This window comes from Maniola hyperantus, chromosome 19 (genome assembly GCF_902806685.2).
Source record: "Maniola hyperantus chromosome 19, iAphHyp1.2, whole genome shotgun sequence".
Lineage (NCBI taxonomy): Eukaryota > Metazoa > Arthropoda > Insecta > Lepidoptera > Nymphalidae > Maniola > Maniola hyperantus.
The window spans coordinates 844,213-869,411 of NC_048554.1; the positions used below are offsets into that span (position 1 = coordinate 844,213).

The 25,199-nt window shown below is 36.7% G+C and overlaps 3 protein-coding genes across 3 annotated transcripts; 1 reads left to right on the top strand and 2 right to left on the bottom strand.

Annotated features, from left to right (window-relative positions):
* On the bottom strand, positions 1 to 15,632 carry Ipk2 (Inositol phosphate kinase 2). Its single transcript, XM_069505012.1, has 11 exons — positions 15,325 to 15,632; positions 14,186 to 14,458; positions 13,527 to 13,612; positions 12,562 to 12,776; positions 9,032 to 9,221; position 7,284; positions 5,747 to 5,882; positions 4,056 to 4,301; positions 3,484 to 3,672; positions 2,704 to 2,896; positions 1 to 2,176 (listed from the first exon to the last, which is right to left on the bottom strand). The coding sequence occupies exons 1-11, from the start codon at positions 15,433 to 15,435 to the stop codon at positions 1,693 to 1,695; spliced, it is 2,124 nt and encodes a 707-aa protein (XP_069361113.1). The 5' UTR covers positions 15,436 to 15,632; the 3' UTR covers positions 1 to 1,692.
* A 773-nt stretch (positions 15,633 to 16,405) lies between these two features.
* LOC117991176 (hydroxyacyl-coenzyme A dehydrogenase, mitochondrial-like) lies at positions 16,406 to 20,277 on the top strand. Its single transcript, XM_034978734.2, has 5 exons — positions 16,406 to 16,673; positions 17,063 to 17,338; positions 17,964 to 18,049; positions 18,923 to 19,137; positions 19,705 to 20,277. Exons 1-5 carry the CDS (start codon positions 16,560 to 16,562, stop codon positions 19,944 to 19,946), a joined length of 933 nt encoding a protein of 310 aa, XP_034834625.1. The 5' UTR covers positions 16,406 to 16,559; the 3' UTR covers positions 19,947 to 20,277.
* A 466-nt stretch (positions 20,278 to 20,743) lies between these two features.
* Taf9 (TBP-associated factor 9) lies at positions 20,744 to 22,950 on the bottom strand. Its single transcript, XM_034978737.2, has 3 exons — positions 22,420 to 22,950; positions 21,653 to 21,869; positions 20,744 to 20,935 (listed from the first exon to the last, which is right to left on the bottom strand). The coding sequence occupies exons 1-3, from the start codon at positions 22,785 to 22,787 to the stop codon at positions 20,816 to 20,818; spliced, it is 705 nt and encodes a 234-aa protein (XP_034834628.1). The 5' UTR covers positions 22,788 to 22,950; the 3' UTR covers positions 20,744 to 20,815.
* Positions 22,951 to 25,199: the final 2,249 nt, after the last annotated feature.

Below are 25,199 nucleotides of genomic sequence, written 5' to 3' on the forward strand. Positions count from 1 at the left end.
TCCGAAAGCGAGATATCACATCTTTTATTAATACAATTTATTAATAATAACTTAATTAGTTACATTATTAAGTACCTACTGATTGATATATTTAACTTTACACAACCGTTGTTGTAAAATTAATTATATGAAATGTCATGAAAATTAAAACTTAAACCGTAAAATATGAATATTTTCTAAAATCTTATGAATTACCCCGAGGGGTAGTGAGTCCAAATACTGAACTATAAGTACAATTTTTTATCTTAAAAATAAGATGATGGACTATATTAATATAAATGAGCTACTTACAGATAAACTTATCTCAGTATTTTATTTTATAACTTTACGAGTCTGCTTCAATTTTTAAGATGGGGTTCAACCCCTCTAATAATATGTACCTTACGGCCACCCTCTATTGGTAACAATAATTGTTTATTAAAATACATTTTAATACAACAGAGATAAAAAACTTAAGATTTGGCACTTCTTAGTCTAAATTTTATTTTATAACTTTACGAGTCTGCTTCTATTTTTAAGATGGGGTTCAACCCCCCAATAATATATACCTTACGGCCACCCTCTATTGGTAACAATTGTTTATTAAAATACATTTTAATACAACAGAGATAAAAAACTTAAGATTTGGCACTTCTTAGTCTAAATATATAAAATGAAAAGCTCAAACTTCTGGACGGATCGGGCTGAAATTTGGCATGCAGATAGCTATTATGACATAGGCATCCGCTAAGAAAGGATTTTTGAAAATTCAACCCCTAAAGGGGTACAATAAGGGTTTGAAATTTGTGTAGACCACGCGGACAAAGTCGCGAGCATAAGCTATTTTTATTATAAACTTCAATTTGGGCAGGCAGCAATGTCTTACAGCATTTGAGGAAGGGAGAATTGGGTATTTGACAACATCAGAAATAAATTATTTTTCAGTGACTATTAAATAGAGCGTCTTCCAAAATACGTAAAATCCACGTCCTTTATTGGTTTTAAGTGTAATAACCATTTTGAATTATCGATTAAACTAAAAAAGCACGTCAAGTGATTGTGACGTCACACACTGGTATTTCATAGAATCTCTCATACTAAGCGCGCGTTTTGACGTTTCAAATACAAATACAAATTTCTTTATTACGAATCTGGGTAAACAGTGGAGATGTTACAAAAAAAAAAGGTACAGCCAAATTCTGCCTATTACGTTTGATAAAAAGTTACTGATTTGACTAGTTGTCAAATACCGTATTGGGTCTTGGACTGTAGTAATAAAATGATGTGATTTTTTTGTACTTATAGTGGTAGTTATGGGGCTAGAATTATAAAAAAGATTTTTTTTAACAACATGATTTTTATTTGATTTTAACATAAATTAATTTATTAACGACACAATCACAATGCATAAACGGCAAATTTTTTTAACAAAAATTTATTTTCCAGCAGAATTATAGAATTTTTAGGTTAAAAATTGAAAATATTTGTCGCATTTTGACGCCATTATTTGCTTTCCCTACAGCGTGACGTTAATAATTAAATATGCTAAAAATATAAAAAACATGTTTTTTTAAATTATCCGCTAAACAAATATTACATCATTTTATAACACAAAATAATCATTTTCAATAAATAAAATGCGATTCGATGCTGACAATGTTATTACACCCTTAACAATAACAATCGAAGATTAAACCAAAACCGTCCAAAAGATCAGAAAACCTGATCATCCGTTTCTCTCAACAGCGACTCAAACATAGCCACAACATTATCTATCCCTTCCCTAAAGTTTGTATCCACACGGATATTGTCCTCTTCATTAAAGAACGCGTGCGCAAAGTCTATTATTTTGACCGTCCCCCACGGGTTGGGAGAGGGGCTATCACTCGCTAACTGATCTAAAGTAGCCCGATAGTTCATCTTAATTTTTGACAGCTTATCTTCATAGTTGTGTTCGAAGGAGTGGTTATGGTTGAATCTTTCTAATGCCTCGCTCCAAGGGGATTTAGTAACCGGAGGGGGGGAAAAGGTTTTTTGGGCGAGGGTCATGGAGGAAATGGGCACGGAGTTAACTTTTCTATAGACGGGTCCTTTGGAAGAGATTTGTCCACTGAAGTTTGAGCCAGAAGCTGGATTGTGGAGGGAATGGATGGATTTTCTTCTAGGTACAGCAGGCACGCGGCATTTGAGTCCCGACCTGGAAGAAATGGTAAAAAATTAAAATTAATGTTATCAAAATCAGATATGTGGAGATCCATAGGAGAACCAAAGTAACCGACAGCTCAACGGGTTGCGAAGGTAAGAAGCGAGCTCGCACTGGAATACTCGCCACTATCATCATCATCATGATCAACCCATCACCGGCTCACTACAGAGCACGGGTCTCCTCTCAGAGTGAGAAGGGTTTTGGCTATAGTCTACCACGCTGGCCATGCAATTAATTGCCATTATTGCAAATAAAACATCTGACTGACGCTAGAGGTCAACGAACGTCGTGAAAGTAGGCAACTCTGAGTCAATGCTGCGTCGTAAGCGGGGCATTGACCCGAGTTTTGCACGCTATACACTGCTGGTTTGAAAAATTCTAAATCAGTAAAAGTACAAAACGAGGCAAATGGTTATTTTTATCGGATTGTGTTTAGGTAGTATAACAATAACGCTAAGTTTTTGCTAACGTTCTGGTTACACCTTGCATACGTCACTGTTAAGGAAGTTCATACTCACGTGAGGACATCGTTCTCTCCGCAGCAGTCCCTCAGCCTCGCGGCGTCGTACACCAGCAGTAAGGAGGTGGAGTAGAGAGTGACGGCGGTTTGTCGCGCCGCCCACTTCTGCACGCTCCACAGGGACGACAGGAACTGCAGGATGAGAGCTCGACACAGGCTCGAACCCAGGCCATTGAGGAAGTTCTTAATTGCTGAAAAAGGATACAAGTTCGTTTGTCCTTTAATCGCGTCGCAACGGTGCAACGGATTGACATGATTTTTTGCACGGGTATAGATAAAGACCTGGAGAGTAATAAAATCTACTTTTTATACCGGAAAGAGTTCCCACGAGATCTTTATGAAACCTAATTCCATGCGGACGAAGTCGCGGGCATCAGCTAGTTGTAGATATAAAGTACGTTCAATATCAGGCAAGAAAGACTATATATCGAACTTAAGAAAGAGATTGTGGCAATCTTCACATATAGACTAGAAAACGGTAGATACTAAAACTACAAAATGAGTCCAAATGGTTATCCATTTGCCTCATTTTGTAGTTTAGTATTTTTCAAACCCGCAATGTATAGCGTCCTAAACTGGGGTCAATGCCCCACCTACGACGTGGCACTGACTCCGAATGGCCTACTTACGCAAAGTTCGTTGGCCTCTAGCGTCAGTCAGATGTTTTATTTGCAAAGTATCGTGAACTTTTACATAATCTAAAGTAATCATCAGTACTATCACTTGTCTTCGTTTTTGCTAGTGTTCTGGTTACACCCTGTATAGTAAGATAACTCACCCGCTCTAACCATGGAGCCATGCAACTTTTTGCCGTACTCCTTGTTGTACTTCTGCAGCTTGCCAGTCGCCAGCTTGTAGACCTGGTAGCCGGGGATGCAGAAGCTGAACTCCTCTTTGCACTGCGCGTATTTGCTCTCCTCCCGCCTTATCTTATCCAGCGATGCGAGGGGGTCCCATGTTCTTTTGCCTGAAAAAGTAAGACGAGAAAAGAAGAGTAATCTTATTTTTCTTCAATGTTTCTGGTACAAATAAATTAAATAAAAATAAAAAACAATACTTGTCTCATAACTGACTTAAGGCTGTAAAATACTTTGGTCTGCTTCTGGCTTCTGCTAAACAATGGCACCGATTCCGTTGTCTTTCTTTAAACTAAATTTAGAGTATTTGCATCCATTTATTTTTAACAATGCTAAAAAGGGACAAAACATAAACTTTACATTGAAAGACTCTAAATTTTAGTGCACGCTACAAAAAACAGTAGGCTCGTGACTGTGCGCTGCCCCCCCCCCCCCCCCCCTAAAGGAAACGTATCCCCAATGCGTTTCCGTAATTAAAAAAAATGATACTCACCAATTTTAACATCCATAATACAAGGATCCAACATCCTCTCAGAGAGATCTTCCAGCATGATGTACTCCTGCTCGAACCCGTTGTACGTGAACTTCTTACAGCCGTAGTACTTGGGCACGTACTTCCTCAGCTCCACCAGCTCGGGGTTGGTGGACGCCGACACTCGGTTGTAGAAGTCCACTTCACGTTTCTGGGACTCTTTCAGGATGGGCTTTAGGATTCTACCGTTGCTGCATTGGAGCAAGCCTGGAAAATAACTATTTAAACTATCTTTGTACAATGTAATTAAGCCACACCAGCCAAATCTACCAATTTAAGTTAATGTGAGATGGGCATTTAAGGGCACTTACATATAATATTTTAACTAGCTAGTTAATAGGACTTTAGTAATGAAATGATGTGATATTTTGTAAAGCGGTAGTTTACGGGGCTAGAATTCATTATGAAAGAGAATAATTTTAAAAAAGTCATGCATTTTATTTATTTTTAAAATTTATAGGCTAGTTGACACTTTTTTTAAGTAGGTCTTAAATGGTTAATATTTGTCCTATTAGATCAAAAAAATGAACACTATATTTTTTTGCGCCCTAAAAACCGTAAAACTTTAATTTAAAAATATAATTTTCTTAGACAGGTGAAAAAACTGTCGGCCATGTTTGGCCGATAGATTGTCTGTGCTCTGACGTCATGCATTTGTAAACAACAGCATAACCTCCCAAAGTTTAAAAAACATGACTTCTATGCTAGTTTACATGAAAAATATAGTAATTATCGTTATTGTATCATCCGAGAATGTAAAAACGCATCGATAAAGACCACAGGAAAGTTGTGGATTAGAGTGCCCAGTGAAATAAATATACGTAACACGCGAAGACTTGCTTAAAAGGATCCTATATCACTAACGACTGCAACCCAAATTTATTTTTGCAAAGATCACTTTGTTGTAAGTCTTACTTAATAACTTATTCAATTTATAAAGAGAAAACGATAATTTTTTACGTTAACTATGAGTTTTTAGAAATATATAAAAACTAGCTTATGCTCGTGACTTCGCCCGCGTGGACTTCATAAATTTCAAACCCACATTTAACCCACTCAGGAGTGGAATTTCCTAGTGGATACCTTCTCTTTACCTACAAAGAACACACCCACCAAATTTCATGTATCTAGGACCAGCTGTTTAGATGTTTAGGCTGTGCGTTGATGTAAGTCAGTCAGGACTTGAAATTTTATATATATGGATACTACGTTAGTCAATAGGGATGACATTTCTTTGTTTACATATTTAATGACTTCACATCATGGCTGACAGCGTTTTCTGAGTTTCAAATAAAAATAAAAACTGTATTTTTTTAAATTGGATTTATATATCCATCCTGCGTTTTTAATAATTGTTATTGTTATATTTCTTTGTCTTAAGCAAAATACTATAATAAATAATCATTTATTGGACGAAATTAGATATGAGTCAAGTAGCCTATTACGTCACAATGCTTAAACGTCAACTATTTTCAAATTTTTAAACATAAAAATAGAGTCAGCTCGCACTTTAGGTACCTACCGATTTTTTTTGAATAAATTCATTTTCTTTCTTTCTTTTTTTAACTTTTATCTAAGAATAGAAAAATCAGGAATTTATTGGCCTACAGCCATGGCTATCACGTCGTTCTAGAATCTAGATGGAACCTTACCTAGAAACTTTTTCTCCGACTTGTCGTTCCTATGCCCTGCAACCTGCATCTCGTAGGCTTGCACCTCGAGCGGCGCGGACGGTATTGCCAGGGGCTTCGCCATCACCTCTTCCTGCCTGCGGAGGTTGTAATGCACCTGTGGAGCGCATACACAGTCAGCAACATAGCTAGGTCGACTATGGGCGGCCTAGCTTTGTTGCTGACTGTACTAAGTAAATGTCACCTGATATATGGACCTCTGCCGTCGCAGCGCCTTGCGTTCCTTGGGTCTGTCCGCCACATCACTCATTTAGTATCACTCCTGCAACAATTTCAGAAACACCCTCTATGTACTGGCTCTTGTAAACAGTTGTCTGTCTGTCGGCATTTTATAGGATACTAGCTGATGCCCGCGACTTCGTCCGCGTGGATTTAGGTTTTTAAAAATCCCGTGGGAACTCTTTGATTTTCTAGGATAAAAGTAGCCTATGCCCCTATTTCCAGGTCTTAAACTCAACATGCAAATCACGTCGATCCGTTACGACGTGATTTGCATGTTGAGTTTAAGACGTGTAATATTTTATAATAAAATTCCACAAGCAATTTTAGACTTGCCTTTACACAAGTTTAAAAAATGTGTTAAAAGTATGCTCCTAAAAAAAGCATATTATGCAGTCGCAGACTATGTAAACGATAAAAAAGCTTGGATTTGACTCGCTCCAGCAATGCACGGGGCTGCAATGGCTTGTATAGTACGGTATAATAAAATTGTAAATTGAAAAATTAAAAAGAGCAACCGCCGAGTTTCTTGCTGGTTCTTCTCGGTAGGAACGGCATTCCGAACCAGTGGTAAATTAAAACTACCTGACTATTCATAAGCACTTTTAAAAAGTTTACATGAATAAAAAAACATTCTATTCTATTCTATTCTATTCTATTGAAGGACAAACCAACAAACAAACACACTTTCACATTTATAATTGTGGTAGTGATATTTCGGAGAGTGTGCTAAAGAAGTATTCGACCTCGTTCCTCCCTCGCCATTTTACCTAAGTACTATCGAACCGCGAGGCATGGCCAAGGCCTGCACCCCTCATCATCACGATTAACCCATCGCCGGCTCACTACAAAGCACGGCGGGGTGATTACGTAAAACGTTCCAGTAGCGACAGCAACAGCAGTGCGACAGTTCATTTGCTGTCTCTCTTCTTCTTCATCTTATTTTGCTTTGTGGCTATTGCTGTCTCTCTCTAGCCCAACGTTTGACAGCAATGATCGCGAGATTTAAGCCTGTCGCGAGATACGTACGTAATCACCCCGCGAGTCTCCTCTCAGAGAGGGTTTTTTGCATAGTCCACCACTCTGGCCATGTGCGGATTAGTCGACTTCACACACCTTTGAGAACATTAAAGACATGCAAGTTTCCTTACGATGTTTTCCTTCACCGTTAAAGCAAGTGATATTTAATTTCTGAAACGCATATAACTCTGAAAAGTTAGAGGTGCGTGCCCAGGATCGAACCCCCGACCTTCGATTAGAAGGCGGACGTCCTAGCCACTCTATCGCAGCTCAGGTCTGCACCCCTACATACTCAAAATCCCACGGACTCAAACGAAATTTCTTCCTCGTTTTCAATATGCACTGCTAGAATAGAGAATACTTAATATTGGTACCTTCAAACGAAGAATGAATAGGAATAAGCACCTTCTGGTTGGGCGCACTCCACCTTAGGCTGCATCGTCTTCTGTTCGGTGTGATTGCAGTCAAGCGTAAGCCTATGTACCTACCTACTTAAAAATAGTTACGAAATTCCGCCCGAAATCTCCACAATAGATTTTGAAATATATGAAAAACTATACGATCGCTGCGTTCCTGGTGGCGTATAATATTTATATTGGGCTAGCTAATGCTTGCGACTTTGTGTAGTCCTCGTGGACTACACACCTATTTTACGTATAATATGTAGTGTAAAAAAAGATTCCGACGAATTGAGAACCTCCTCCTTTTTGGAAGTCGGTCAAAAATATAAAGCACTTAATTTACTTACTGTAACGTAAAAAAAAAGATTCCGACGAATTGAGAACCTCCTCCTTCTTTGAAATCGGTTAATGAAGAAAATAAGTAAGTCTTACAACAACTTTTACATTAGCTCCTTATTTTTTTTAAATTCACTATTTAACTTTCTGCTCTTTAATTTCACATACAATTCACTGAGACCTTATAGGTAAATATCTAACAATTACTTAACAATGGTATACCTAAATTACGTACCTACCTACTTAAGCCAAGGTTTCTAAAGTAATAATATTAATCACTCATAAGTCACACACTCATAACTTAAAACAAACACTACAACATGCATAATATTTTATGAATCACAATGGACTTTACCGAACATCAGGAAAATAAATAACTGCAACTTAAAAAATATTTATTACCTAATGTACCTACCTACTACCACTTAAACTCAACCAAGTGAAATGGAAATAATTAATGCCTAATTTATCAATTAATACCTTTTAAGATGGATAAATCGGATGAAAATCTGATACGATTAAGTGGCTTTGAAAAACTGAGTAAATTGTTCAGACAGAGTGATAACTATATATTTTTATCTAATCGACAAATAAATCAACTTTGACGTCTTGTTATCGCTTTTACAATATGTAGGTAGGTACCTACCCGCATTCGCATATCAATAAAAAGAAAATTTCCGATAGGTAATGATAACGATTGATAGTGATATGAATTGTTTTGAATTAGTAAAAACTTCCGGCAGAAGAGCCAGGAATACCTACCTGTCAATGGCTTTACACAAGGAACAAGTTTAATACATTCCCCTACTTACCATTATAGATGAGAGTGTGTCTGTCTGTCTGATAGCTTTTCATAGCCCATCCGTTTAACAGATTTTGACGCAATTTGATATAGAGACATCTTGCATTGTATGGGCTACTTTTTATCCCGGAAAATAGAATAGTTTTTTGGGATTAAAAAAAAACCGAATCCACGCTCGCTTCTCTTGCGCTTAGTCATGTTCTTTCTAAGCTATTTATAATACAGTACGTAAGGGCTTTATTAAAAAAAGTCGATTTGCAATACCTACATATTTTATTAATTTCATGAAAATTTACATTTTCTAGTGGTATAAAATTGATTCGTAACTAATGATATTAGTTTGCATGGTTGAAATTTGCTCGTACCTATAACAATAATTACACCACTGTGTATCTTTGTAACTCCTACTTCTATATCTATGGCATAACCTAATACTTAAAAATCCCTTCCCCACTTTTCCTCCCTAACTTCCCCTCACTGACCAGCTTGTCTAACAGCGGTATTGGTCTGAACACAGGATTTCCAGTCTTTTCCAACATGACAGCTAGTATCGCCTTCTTAAGATCCAAGCCAGTGAAGTCAGCTAGTTCTAAGGGGCCCATAGGATAGCCTGCGCCTAACTTCATGGCTATATCTATGTCACTAGCTGATGCGTCTCCTGAAAGAAAATTTAACGTGTAGATTTTAAAGCTATTTTTGTTTTTTTTTACCTTATTGACTGGGATCTCAGCTGTTGGTAAATCTGGCTTTTTATTTAGAAAAGCGGTGCCAATTTAGAAAATACAATTTCCCAAATTGACCATGCCAGGAATCGACCCTGAAACACCACTTTTTAATTTTTCATGGCAGCCATTTTGAAATTTTCGTTATTGGTCGTTATATAGCAGCCATAGATTAATTATTATTGGTTACGCTATGATAGCAGCAATAGAAATACACATTCTGTGAAAATTTCACTGCCTTACTAATTATTACAGTTTACGAGAACAGCCCACTGACAGACAGAGAAACGGACGGACAGTGTAGGTTGTAATATTCTAATAGGATAAGGTTGGCACCATTCGCGGGTACGCAACCCTAAAGAGATAAAACATAATTTGAAGATAAAGGTACTTCCCCTGCTTGTCTTATCTAGAACACTTAAAAAATTTCGATTGTCTCACACCTATTATATCACTACCCCTATTATAAATGTGAAAGTGTGTTTGTTTGTTGGTTTGTCCTTCAATCACGTCTGGAGCAACGGATCGACGTGATTTTTTGCATGGGTATAGTTTAAGACCTGGAAAGGGACATAGGCTACTTTTTATCCCGGAAAATCAAAGTGTTCCCACGGGATTTTTAAAAACCTAAATCCACGCGTACGAAGTCGCGGGCATCAGCTAGTATATGTATACATAAATGTTAGCTATTAAAATAACTAATTCTTAATAAGCAAACCGTTTTTCACGTCACAGATAAGGTGTGAATAATCTAATTTAATTGGTTATTTATTTATTAATTCAGATATAAGTTAGCCCTTGGCAATCTCACCTGGTGGTAAGTGATGATGCAGTCTAAGATGGAAACGGGCTAACCTGGAAGGGGTATGGCAGCTTTTTATTAAACCCCTTTGTTTTGAACACTAAATCGCTTGGCGGCACGGCGTTGCCGGTATGGTGGTAACTAGCCACGGCTGAAGCCTCCCACCAGTAGTTAAGGCGAAGGATATGACCTATCTATTTGTTTTGATTGTAGGTACTGACTAGGCCTGGTATTCACCAAAATGTAGATCAATCAGATTATTAATAGATGACGTGATTTGTTTGCTAAAAATATCTCCGCTCCAATCCGCTTTGGTGGACACCGCAAAAGAAAATTCAAACAAAATTGTATATAAGCTTTATCTATAAATTAAAAAGTTGGGTATCAGGATTCAGGAGAGTTAAATAAATACACGTGATATTAGAAAAATATTTTTATTTTCAAATATGTACTTAAATAAGAAGTAACAAAATATATTTTTCTACAATATATTAACATTTTTTATAATTCCAACACGCAGTGTTTTAAATAAAATACATTAAAGGTGTTATTATTTAAGTCATTATTTATACGGCAAAAATATACCACCCCTAGTTCCGTTACCGCAAATACATTGAGGCCCCCAATCAAGAGGGGGCCTTAAGTGTTCTACAATCATAAAAGATTATTCACGTAACATTAATTTAATAATATCAATTTGCTATGGACATTTTCGCATATTTCTTAAAAGGCCCCCAAAAATTTTGTAATTTTTTTTCATACAGACTCAACCTATGCCATTCAATCCCATCCCACCACCATATTTAAGAAAAATAGCCCTATACAAGTTACTTCTTGTACTTATAGAAACCCTCTCCAGTTTTAATGCCAAGTTTGCCTTCTGCTACCATCTTATCCAAAAGCGGTATTGGCCTGAACACGGGGTCGCCCGTTTTCTCGTAAAGAACGCTCAGAACAAACTTGTTGGTGTCCAAACCGGTATAGTCTGCGAGCTCCAGGGGGCCCATGGGGTAACTTGCGCCTAACTTCATGCCTATGTCTATGTCTTCCTTTGTAGCGTCTCCTGAAACAGTAACCATAGGTTTCATTGAAGATAGGTGTAAAATAATTATTAGGTAGGTAGAATTAACATAACGATATCAGTGCACGATGCCGCAGTTTTTTAAGTTCAAAACTAAAAATAAAAAATGGCGGCAAATTAAAAATCAGTCCAGTTCGAGTCGGACTCGCGAACAAAAAGGGTTCCGTACCATCGTAAAAGAAAATAAATAACACTTTTTATTTTTTTTTGGTACATCTACCAACAAAATATCACGGTTTTCGAATTTTCCCCTTTACTAATTATTGTGCCTGATGCCCGCGACTTCGTCCGCGTGGATTTAGGTTATTAAAAATTCTGTGGGAACTACTCAATTTTCCGGGATAAAAAGTAGCCTATGTCCTTTCCCAGGAAGTAAGCTATCTCTGTGCCAAATTTCGTCAAAATCAGTTGGACGGTTGAGCCGTGAAAAGCTAGCAGACAGACAGACAGACACACTTTCGCATTTATAATATTAGTATGGATAAGTTGCAATGACTTATCTTCCAAATTTCATGACTCTAGGTCAACGGAAAGTACCCTACAGGTTTTGATTCCCTTGACAGATACGACAGACAGACAAGTGACAACAGAGTGATCCTATAAGGGATTTTTTTCTCTGAAGGTTTGGAACCCTAAAAATATCAAATGACATTTTTTGCGGTGCCGTAGGTTTCTAAATTAGCTAAATAAATAATAACTATAAGCTTTCTTTAGATGGGCTTTAAGAAGAAATTAGCTATCGACATTACACAAATAATAATTCCTTTTATACTCACAGCATAAATACATAACAATAATATTACCAGCTGCATGCACCCAGTTAAAAATGTACATGTGATAAAGTTTCAACACATTGACTTTAACTGTCCTCAAAAAGCTGTGCTGTGCCTTAATCGATAAAAAAAACCGGCCAATTGCGAGTCAGGCTCGCTCACCGAGGGTTCCGTAGTACAGTCGTGTTTTTTCGACATTTTGCACGATAATTCAAAAACTATGATGCATAAAAATAAATAAAAATCTGTTTTAGAATGTATGGGTGAAGACCTTTTATATGATACCCCACTTGATATAGTTATCTCACTTCAGAAAGACAGAAAGTTGAAAATACTAATTGTTAGTTCATGACCACAATTTAATTTTTTTTGTGTGTGATGTAACCACAAATTCACGGTTTTCAGATTTTTCCCCAAATGTCAGCTATAAGATCTACCTACCTGCCAAATTTCATGATTCTAGGTCAACGGGAAGTACCCTGTAGGTTTCTTGACTGACAGACAGACAGACAACAAAGTGATCCTATAAGGGTTCCGTTTTTCCTTTTGAGGTACGGAACCCTAAAAAGATGCAGAAATTCTAAATATAGTTTAGAAAAAGACAACCAATATTTACATACCTCTCTCATACATCCTCAAAGCTTCAGCACTGTAGGGTCCAAGAAGCCTGTTGACCACAAACCCAGGGGTATCTTTACACGTGATGCAAGTCTTGCCCACCGCCTTGCCCCACTCCATCATAGCCTGGTAGGTCTCCTCCGACATCTGCTCGCTCTTGATGACTTCCAGCAGACGCATCACGGGCACTGGGTTGAAGAAGTGCAGACCGCCAAATCTAAAATATATAAATGTAAAAGGTGACCGACTGACTGACTGATCAACCTACCAGATGGATCGGACTGAAATTTTACACACAGGAACTTATTATGATATAGACATAAATGTTAAGAAAGGGTTTTTGAAAATTCAACTCCTAAGGGCATTTGTGCACTCATCTGTGAAATCATGGATTCCGTAAAAATACGAATCGAATGAGTACGCATTTGTATGACGGTCACTTAGAATCACGAATACGATTACGGATGAGTGCACAAACGCCGTGGAGGTAAAATAAGGGATTGAAATTTGTGTTGTTAATGGAATAAGGTATGAAACAATTCGCGAGTTTTTCTTGAAAATGCGTGAAATCATGGTAATAATAAATAATTTATTGTTTCACTCAAATTACAACCATTAGGTTAAGCCACCGATGCCGAAAATAAGTTGTACACTCGTGTTATAGGCATCAGTGCTCTATATAAGGTAAATTATGATAATGCAATATGAGATGATAAAATAATAAGATTGCAACTTGAACTATGTCTCATTAACATCGAAATGACGTCATTTGACGTATATTTAAGTAAAAATATACTATCAGCTCGAAGCTTCAGTCTAGTGCTGACGTCACTAAAATGGCGGTCACGCGCATTAGCAATTCGCGGGCTATATTAATCTATTTGGTACACAGTAAACACCTACCAACCATCAACAATTCCAGATCAGAGCCCTTTTTACTAGACACCAACAGTAGTAGGCAACTTACTTGTTTTTTCTTTTGATTTCAGCTCCAATTTCATTGATAGAAATTGATGACGTGTTACTCGCAAGGATTGTACGTTCTGGGCACAACTGAAAAGATTCATTTATTTCATTCATTCGTTACTACTAGCTGACGCCCGCGACTGGATTTAGTTTTAAAAAAAAAAACATTTTGATGTCAGTATGTATGTTGTATAGTGACTATAAGTCCTTGAAAAGTCTTAAAAATGTGAATAGAAACATCTAAAGTTTGTAAAATCCAAATAATAAAATTCAAAAATATGTATTTATTTCATGATGACCAAACTCATGGCTTTTTTTTATCCAGAAAGCAGATTCTACTAAGCAGTCCTCAACAGATGCTTTTTTCAAAATACAAAAATAGGCTCTTTCTTCTATATAAAATAATTCATACTATGTATGTATGTAAGAGTTTGTAAATGATAAAAAAGCTTGGATTTGACTCGCTCCAGCAATGCACGAGGCTGCAATGGCTTGTATAGTATGGTATAATAAATTAAAAAGAGCAACCGCCGAGTTTCCTGCTGGTTCTTCTTGGTAGGAACGGCATTCCGAACCAGTGGTAAATTAAAACTACCTGACGATTCATAAGCACTTGTAAAAAGTTTACTTGAATAAAACATATTCTGTTCTATTCTATACCTGATCAAGTTTATTAAACAGCTCCTGTTTCACATCCAGCTTCTCAACAATGGCTTCCACGATCAGGTCAGCATCAACACCGTCCTCCAAACTAGTGGACACCTTGATCCTCTCACATGCATCTTTGACGTAAGACTCAATCTTGGCCGGAGCATCTTTGTGAATCTTCCGTGCCACTCTATGCAGATTATTTTGTATTGACTTTTGAGCCTTCTCCAGTAACTCAGGTTTAAGGTCGATTAGGTTCACGTTTTGACCTGCTTGAGCTGCAACCTAAGTACATATACATTTTCATCATTATCTCAAACCGTCGCCGGTCCACTATTGAGCACAAGTCTCCTCTCAGAATGAGAATAATTTAGACTATAGTCATCCATGCTGGCCAAGTGTAGATTGCCAGACTTCAAGGACTGCCAGAACTGCAAATACTTTTCTTATACATGGCATATCAAATCTTATATCAAATCTATAAAAAGAGCAACCGCCAGGTTTCTTGCTGGTTCTTCTCGGTAGGAAAGGCATTCCGAACCAGTGGTACTGACTACTGACGATTCAAAGATACTTGTAAAAGTTTAATTGAATAAAATATATTTTTATTTTATTTTTATTTCACAAACCTTTGAGAACATTATAGTTTTTGTTGGCACTTGCATGAAGGTTTTTGACATATTTTTTTCTGTTACTGTCAATGTACATTTGTGGTGTGCGATTTGAATTCTAATGCATGCCAGGCATAAGCCAGTATACTACAAAATATTAGTTTTTTGTCACATTACATTAAAAGATGAAAGTTAACTGGTTTTTTCTTATGTTTACAATAAATATAAGAAATAATAAGTAAATATCATGAGCAACTTTATAATAAATATGAAGTAGGTACATTCAAAACATCTCATCTCACAAGGTACATTGAACATCCATTAAGATAACAAAAACGGAAGCAGGGATTCTCTTGTAAAGTTGTATGTACCATCTCTAACCTAAACTAAAATAGTCTTTTATTAAGTAGGTACTCTGAAAAGTAAACTCAACTTTTAAAAACTTTGTGTAGGTATACCTAGTTACTAGTAAAAACTTTGTGTATACCTAGTTACTAGTAACTTACTTATAAAAAATATTACACATGAATCCAAACTTACCTGGGCTATTCCGGATCCCATGAGCCCACCGCCGACCACTGTGACGGTTTTGATGGCATTTAAAGACGTAGAATTGGAGAAATTCCTCGATAAACCAAATAATTTATTCATTTTTCTCTATAAATTGTACTTTGCTCGTCGCTATAATTTACAATGCAAAAACCGGCAACGTTTCACTTCAACAAGCTTCCATAAAATTGATAACTTGTGCGAAGTTCACTGTTCAAGGCATATAAAAATTCCTAAACTTCGTACGTAAGTCGTAAACCGCTCGTGTGGAAATGATAAACGCGAAAATTAACTATAGGTAGGTAGGTACCACTTACCTGCCATTGGGAGATACAGCGATACGGTGCCGTGAAAAACACATTTTTATCAGCAGCGATTGGGAGATAAATACTTCACAAAACAAAAATGATCAGATTTTAGAAAACTCTTCTAGCATGCGTTTATTTATTTTTGTTACAATTTAAACGTTTCTTTTAACGCTGTTTAATTTACGATTGAAATGGTAGAATCTAAATGTCAATTTTATTAAAATAAGCTGTGTTCATTAAAATACATTTTTCTTTGCATATTATGTTATAATTGTATGTACCTATTAAGTATATAATGTTTTAATTTGCCTTCGGCAAGCAATAGAGGTTGTGTTTTAAGCTCATGATTTACAAATTACAATTCATAATCATCGTAACATGCGTTGAAAGGATTTTCTTATTCAGCGACCTCAAGGTCATGGTTCATTGACCTATTGACACACATGCACAATACATTTACACTATCAGCTTGACAACAACTTTGTGACCAATATGGACCAATCACATCACATTGCACAGCATTGTCTATGGTCATTGGTCTTCATAAAATAAGTAACTTCTACACACCAAGAAGCCAAAAGTTCGAAAATAATATTTAAACAAATTAATGTACAAAGTTACTTTCGCTTTTTTAAGTAATGTTTCTTTTTCTAGGCTAGGTAATGAACATCCAGTACCTAGGTAGTATTTTAGAAAATAACTTAATGATTCAGTTCCAAGAAACACTGGTCGCTCGATGTTTGTTGGTAGCCACGCTGGTAGCATACTACTATTTGTCTATGAATTCATATCTCTCATTTTACAAAAATATAAATTGAACTTTGGAATTCCTTTTTCAATTTTTTATCGATAGCTTAACACTACCGGTACTTTTTATCGGAGTCTGAAATTAATTAACTATAAGTAATTAACTTAACAATGAACCAATTTAGAGTTTTAGCAAGAAACTTCTCAAGTTCATCAGCATTACAAAACACGGTGAAGAATGTTACAGTCATTGGAGGAGGCTTGATGGGATCAGGGATTGCCCAGGTATTTAATATAGGGGTGATATAAGTTGTGATTATGCATGTTAAGTTTCAGTTAAACTGATATTTATTAACTGTTCAAAATTACCTATAATAAATAGCTAATAATAAAAAACGGGATAATAGAAAATTGAAATTAATTTAATATTCACTAGGTATTAAATTAGAAACATTTTCTGAAGAAATGCCTACTCAATATGGTTGCTATAATTTTTGACTATTTCAGCAAAAACTTGTAATATGTACTTAACTTAATCATTTCAGAAAAGATAAAAATAAAGATTTCTTACTTACAAACAAGCCCAAACTTTAGCAATAGGGTACCTCAGGTAATGTCTTTAAATCAACTTGCATATGTTCAGCTTTCTTTTAGAGAAAAATGTGTATTTGCAGGTAGCCGCACAAGCAGGTCAGAATGTGACACTAGTGGACGTCAGTTCGGATGTCCTGGCTAAAGCCCAGAAGTCCATCGGCAACAACCTGAGCCGAGTGGCCAAGAAGGTGTACAAAGACAAGCCTGCAGAGGGGGAGAAGTTTGTCTCAGAGTCCTTGGCGAGGATCAAGACTGCCACAGACCCTGTCAAAGCAGTGGCTGCTGCTGACCTAGTGGTGGAAGCTATTGTGGAGAACTTGAGTGTGAAACATCAGCTGTTCCAGAAACTTGATGAGGTAACAATATTTTTATTAATCTACCCACATTTCTGAGCCTCGATAGCTCAACGGTTAAAGGAGCGGACTGAAAACTGAAAGGTCGCTGGTTCAAATCCCACCCGTTGCACTATTGTCGTACCTACTCCTAGCACAAGCTTTACGCTTAATTGGAAGGGCAAGGGGAACAGTCAGCAATTAACTTGGCTAATATTCTTTTTTTTAAATAATAAACTAATTCCTTTCAGTCATATAGTTTGGAAACTCTTGATTTTATTCTAGAGAGTTGATGAGGTAATAATATTTTTATTAATCTACCTACATTTTCTTTTAAAATAATGGGTGAATAAATATACTATGTCAAGAGTGTGGGCAAGACTGGGATCTACATACAACACTATGATGGGTGCAGCAAGTGTGTGGGAACTTCAAGCAACTCCATGATGGGGTGGAGCAAGAGTGTGGGATTCACAACAACTCTATGATGGGATGGAGCAAGAGTGGGATGGACATATGTCTATGATGAAGTGGGAACTGGGCACAATCCTTTCTTATAATATCCTCTCTTCTTTGTCTTTCTTACTCCTGGCTTTCCAATTTGTGTACCAATACTCAGGTTTTTGTACTTGTTAATCTTTTTTTTCAGGCAGCCCCAGCTCATACTATATTGGCGTCAAACACTTCATCTCTTTCCATAAATGACATTGCCTCAGTAGTAAAGAGGAAGGACAAGTAAGTTTATTTTTAATTGAATTTATGTTTAGTTACAAAATGGCATTCCCACTATTATGACTGATGTAACTTAAAAACAGAAGCATGAGGTCAAATCAGAAAACCAGTTTTTGAAATATTTTTTACATTGATTAATTAAGGTGTTAACCTAAATTGTATACCTCAAATTCACAGCATAAGGCAGTGGTCCGAACGCCGGCGAGAAAACGACTAACTATCGGCGATTTTCTCTCTCAAGAAACGCACAATAAATGTACATTCCGTGTAAACGAAAGAGATGCATATATCAAAAGTTGCTAACTGTTCACACTGCTGGCGACGACTCGCTTTACTAGTTTTGTCGCTGAGTGACGAGCTTTCAAAAATAAACTCGCTCAGCGTTATCGTATATTCGTTCAGCGATGCTCGTTCGCTTGAACACGTGTAACGCGCGCGCAGGTTTGCACAGGACTGAGCGACCGCGGGCGAATGGCGCGAGTAATCGCTCGTCGCACTTGCACACTCGCTTATAGCCCGGCGACAAAACTATCGAAACTACACATTCGCTTGCCGCTGATCGCCAACACGTTTAAGTTTCTAGTTCTACTCGTTTCTCGTTCATCGTCGGCGGTCGGACCACTGCCTTTAGGCAATTATATACCCAATTTATTGGGTATTCTAATCCATCAACATTATAACTGTGTCTGGACATAGGTCTCTTGTAGGGACTTCCACACGCCACGGTCTTGCGCCACCTGGATCCCTATCGTCTCCCATACAAAGTTTTGCCCGTAATGACCGCGCTGGGCAGGCGTGTTGGTCATCGCAGGGCTAAACTGGTTGTACCAGTATCGCAGCCAAAACTGCCATTATCTAAATAATTTTATTTCTAAGGTTTGGTGGCCTCCACTTCTTCAACCCAGTACCAGTAATGCGTCTCTTAGAAGTTGTCCGTGGTGCTGAGACCTCTGACGCTACATATAAAACTATGATGGATTGGGGCAAGAGTGTGGGCAAGACTTGCATCACCTGCAAGGACACCCCCGGCTTTGTGGTCAATAGGCTGCTTGTACCATACATTGCTGAGGCTGTGAGACTGTTTGAGAGAGGTTAGTATCAAAGAAATCTGTTTTCATTAGTTTTATCATAGAGGCAAAAAAAAAAAAAAAATATTTTTATTTTAAATATTACAATAAAGATTAAAGCTAGCCTTATCTAATTACTATACAAATCATGCCCGCGTAGAATGGTGCCAAGAATACTGGCTGCATTTCCGCGTTGGACAGCCAGGCAAAATTGTGGGCAAGACTGACATAAACATTCAAAATCTTTACACCATTTTTGCATCTTTACACCAACATTGGTTGCCTGGAAGAGATCGCTAGGTAGCGACAAGATCGCCAAAATATACATACATACTTTCTTTGTAATGCTTATTGTTTTTGTGCTATAAAATAAAAGTATATTCATTTATTATGGACTGAGGCAAGAATGTGGGCATGACAAGGATCCACTTAATACCTGGTACCTAATGTTATTTCCAACAATGTTGTTTAAGTAAGATGCTAATTGACTAGAAAGGTAATGTTTTTTGTTTAACTTGGCCAAAATCGTACCTCATATTAAAGGGAAAAAAATGCTGATTTGATTTTGATTAAAGTAATATTTCGTTTTAGGGGATGCGTCTGCCCGTGACATCGACATTGCAATGAAATTGGGTGCTGGATACCCCATGGGTCCTTTGGAACTCGCTGACTATGTTGGTTTGGACACCACAAAATTCATCCTGGATGGATGGCATAAGAAATATCCACAGGAAACACTTTTCAAGCCTATTCCTATGGTTGATAAATTGGTAGCGGAAGGAAAACTGGGAGTCAAGACTGGTGAAGGATTTTACAAATATGAGAAGAAATAAGGCTGCTTTTGATCACATGGTTTCAGTCATATAGTTGGAACACTTTCTATTGATTTGTGGGCAGCTGCCATCACCATCTTTGTATTTTTAAATCCTACTTCAGACATTTAGGAAAACTGTGGCGTATGGGGCACAAAGCCCACTTTCTTGCTCTGCACAAGTACCTACTCTTGCCCAACTTTATGATTGCTAAATTGTTTTGATTATGTTTTTAAGATATTATGCATATTTGGAAATAATGGAATTTATACTGGTTGCTGTTATTGTTATTTGTATTGCATAAGTGTAAACCTATTTTCTGATACTCATATTAAAGTATTTATATTTTTAACTGGTTGTTTCTGTTTCCTTTCAATTAAATCTATTTTGGGCTTAAAGTTGGCTATCAAAACAGAAAGAAACATCACGATCGAACAACAAGATCACAGAAAGTGATCAACACACCGCTTAAACTACTGGCCGTATCGGACTGAGATTTTGCACGCAGATAGCTATTATGACTGCGGCCGAAGTCGCGAGCGTAAGCTAGTTAATATATAAAAGGAAAAGGTGACTAACTGATCTATCAACGCACAGCTATTGGCCGGATCGGGCTGAGATTTTTTTAAAATTTTTTTTTTGGCATGCAGATAGCTATTATGACGATAGAACTTAGAAGGCATCGGCTAAGAAAGGATTATTGAAAATTCAACACCTAAGGGGGTGAAATAGGGGTTTGAAAGTGTAGACTACGCGGACGAAGTCGCGAGCATAAGCTAGTGAGAAATAAGATGATACTATAGAGATACAAATACAAATATTTACAAATAATATTTAATTAAATGGCCCTTAAAAGATAATTTCACACTTAAATAATACAAAGTTAAAATCTACATGTCGTAATCATCGTCCTCGCGTTTCCGCTTCTGTGACACATCATCGATCTCCATCTTGACAGGCAGAGCAGAGGAGGGGCCAGCTGTCACCCTCACCGCAGGTTTGGCCACCACCTGGAACAAAAATATTTCGGAAATTATTTAAAAGAGACTTGCCACAAAAACCTATGATTTATTATATTGCTCCTACCGGGTAGTACAAATGCAGACATGGAATGATACGATTCGTGATACCACAAATTATTTATTTGCTGAATCTCTGGTATTACCAGAGATTTCGCAAAAGTCCGAACCAACACAAAAAACTGGCCAAGTGCGAGTCAGGCTCACGCACCGAGGGTTCTGTAGTACAGTCGTATTTTTTCAACATTTAGCACAATAAATACAGATGGACAGACAGATAGACAGACAACTTTAACTTTTCTGAGTTATGTTCATTTTAAGTAATTAAATATCACTTACGGTGAAGGAGAACGTCGTGAGGAAACCTGCATGAGAGTTCTCCGTAATGTTCTCAAAGGTGTTTGACGTCTACCAATCTGCACATGGCCAGTGTGTAGTGAGCCGGCGATGGGCTGATCATAATGATGACTGTTGTCAAAGGTGTCTTCTTCTTTCTTCTTTTCTTGTCTATGGCTCTATGTACTGCGGTTTTTCAATGGTGTCTGAAATCTGCCAATGTGCACTGGCAGCTAGCCAGTGCACATTGGCAGATTTGACATTGACATTATGACCTTAACCTTTTGATTCTGAAAAAAAGACCCCACTACTAAGCACAAGTTTAGTAGTGGGGCAGCGAGGTTTGAGTTGATGATGATGAAACAGTCTTACCTTAGTACTAGATGTGAACTTGAGCACTGGTTTAGGGACAACAGTGGGCTTGGCCGTCACATTGACGATGGCTCCTGGAGGTCTCTTCACCACCACATTCTGGTTGATCGGTGGTTTGGAGGTGATAGTTTTGATGGTGGGAGTGGCGGGGATAGTTTTTGGCACCACTTTCTTTGTGGCCGGTTTCAAACGGTAGTTGCATGATGACAAACAGTAACTGAAATACAATTTTAGCCATATCAATCATACATCAGTATGCATATAGACAGACACACTATCGCATTTATAATAACTGATATATAAGTGCAAGTGTGTGTTACCTTTATCTTTAGTGTGTGTTACCTTTCATGGCTCAGCCTTTTAACCAATTTTGATGAATTTTGGTACAGATAGATGACATTCTATAATACATAATTAATAGACATAGGTTTCTCTTTATCCCGAAAATCAAAGAGTTCCTACAGAATATTTCAAACCTTGTTTCAAATTAACAACCAACCTACATATTTTGATGTTAAGTGCTCTGGACAATTTTACAGGCTGCAGGCTTTTAAAGGGAGAGGTTGCTATTTCACCTGAAACTCTTAGTTATGGGGATTTATAATAAGTACGAAAATCAAGTCTGCTATTAGTAATAATAAAATTGGACCTATAACTTTTTCCTTACCCATTGAAAATCACAGAATTTCCAATTGGACTAAGTTGTTAAAGAATAAGTAATTTTAGTTTATTCATAAAAAATAGTATTCATGCTTTTATAAACTTACCGATCTGGTGGCAGCCTTAACCCGCAGTGTGGCTTAATCAAAGGCAATGGAGTAACATTTTTCACTCTAGCTACCTCTAGAAGCACTTCTCTAGGCGGCGGATTGGTAAATGACTTGTCTACTTGGACTTGAACTGCTAATCTCACATCGTCTAAATCAATAGCTTTCTTCTTCGAATGGTTAGCGAAGACCCGCGCGTCGTCCAATATTGAGGTCACATATCGGTACGTGAACTCTAGCAGCTGATTCACGACTCTAGGCTCGTAGTCAGTGATGCCCACTTCTTTCATAATCGACATGATAACTTGTGCATCTTTTGGAACATGTTTGGTTTGTGTATTGGCTTTTCCTTTGTCCTTTTCGGACATTTTTGTTGGTATAATGCTGTGGATATTAGCACTTAAGGTAATATATGTAAGCGAACATTAATTTACGTTTTGAAAGAATGGTTAAAATAATAATTTGTATTTCCGTGTTTTTTCAAATTTTTATTTAAAAATCACAAATCAAAATAGTCAATGATGTGTCACTGTCAATTCAAATCAAATGTCATATTTGTCAAGGTTGGTGTAGCCATAGATAATAATAATAATGTTATTTATTTCAGGCAAATTGTACCCATATTATTACAGAGGTCAAATATAAAATTAAATTAAAATTTAGATTCTAAGGTAAAAAATCAATATTTGTTTGGTGTACTATCATATTATTCTGGTGTGTTTAGTGGCGGTATTCGTGAATCGCTCTTTATATCTTCTAAACACCAAATAATAGACATTTTTTTCATCACTGGTCTTTCAGTTCTGGATTCTAGGTTTTAAATCGAAAGAATTAAGAAAAAGCTGAACGTACATTATCCTCGACATCGGACGTTGCTCAACAACTCTGATATTTTTTACGTGCCCTAGCCCCTAATCAACAATCTAAAATAAATTAGAGTGCGCGGTGAATCAGCGCGTGTGAAGGTTAATTTCAAACCAAAAATTCTGTTCTATTTGAGTCTAACTTTGAATTTCTAATCTCTAGATCTCTAAATGTTACATAAAAGGAAAAGCTGGCTGTATATAGGTCAATGGCTGGCTGACTGACTGATCTATCAACTAACCATCACGGGATGGATCGAGCTGATATTTAGCTTGCAGAAAGCTATTATGACGTAGGCATCCGCTAAAGATTTTTGAAAATTCAATTCAATTAAAAATAATAAATAATATATACAGGGTGATGCTGTATTAAAAAAAAACACTATATATAATAACCATTTCGATTTATTCAGTTAAAATATGAAATAACTTACGTGTACAGTAAAAATAAGTTGTTTTTAGATAATCATCGAAGTGTTTAAACCCAAATGTTACCACTAACAGCCGCTCGGCCTTTCAACATTGCTACTACCTTAAACCTTGTTTTACCAAGTACTAAAATACATTCTAAAGATTACATTATTGTAATTTGCATTAGGTACATTAACATATAAATGGACAATTTGGACGTACAGTTGTGAATTCTTTATTTACTACACAGACTGAGTAGAAGATAGACGAAAAACGCAATAAAAAGAATGATTGAATTTTGTTGCAACAAATGCCATAATCGTTTATTTCGATAGGCTAAAACATTTCCACTATTGACTAAGATGGTTTTAGCGGAACTACCGCTAAGTCAGCTAATTGGTAAGTTTGATGAACTCTATGTAATAATATTATGTCAATCTTGACAGTTTATAAAATTCAACGTTTGTTCGCGAGGATTCCGTCTATCTTTTTCCTTATGTCTGTGAACTATAGCGATAAACAGATGATCCTAGAATAGCGCATGTTTGCTTCACTTTCGTTCCATTTAGATTATATTATTTTAATATTTACAAATCCCTACTTACATTACACGATATTTTTATTAATTGTATATTTTGATCTTTACATATTCCATTTTTTGCAAGTAAGTATCAAATATACAGGGTTCTTAAAGTCCTGACAAGCTCTGAGCAGTGAATTTACAGAATAATATGTCTTTTCATGTTATCAGTTCAATAGAAAATATTGTAAGCTTGACATGACAACCATCAGACTCAACATTCATTTCGCATTAGAAATTGAGCTCAAAATGGCGGATGAGTAGTTTTCCTTTCCCCATCAGAATCCATTAAATTCTTACACTAAAAACCGCCAAAGTCTAGGCTCGAAAAGTCGAAATAATTAAATATAAAAATTATATATTAAATAATCATAAAATATATAAATTCATTGCTTAAAGTATTCAGGTATTTTTTTAATATCAGCCTGTATATTATTTTGTATATTTCCTTCACATATCCTTTGGGTCATTTAACAGATAAAGATGACATAGAAAACAGAATATATTAATTTATTATCCTACATATTTTATTCTTACTTTATACATTTCCTTCTTGCAAAGCGCGCCATAGATTTATTATTTTAAGGTGCATTTACACATTCGCAAGAGGACGCGACAAGAGACGAAGTTGTTTCCTACCTCGTTTCTCAATCGAGTAGTACCTACCGAGATTATGCACTATATAGGTATCGATGACTTGAACGGCAAGTGGCAATCCGGCACGCGCTGACGAATATGTAAATATACGGTTAAATATCGCTGAAAAATAAATCTATGGCCATCTTTATCAGCTATCTGAGACCAAAGGAAATACCTAGTGTATTACCTCGCCCAAATAAATACTAAGATGATGCCACACATCACATACAAATTATATCGCCAAATCATCCTATTATCATTTAGATGGGGTTTTATGAAAATATATT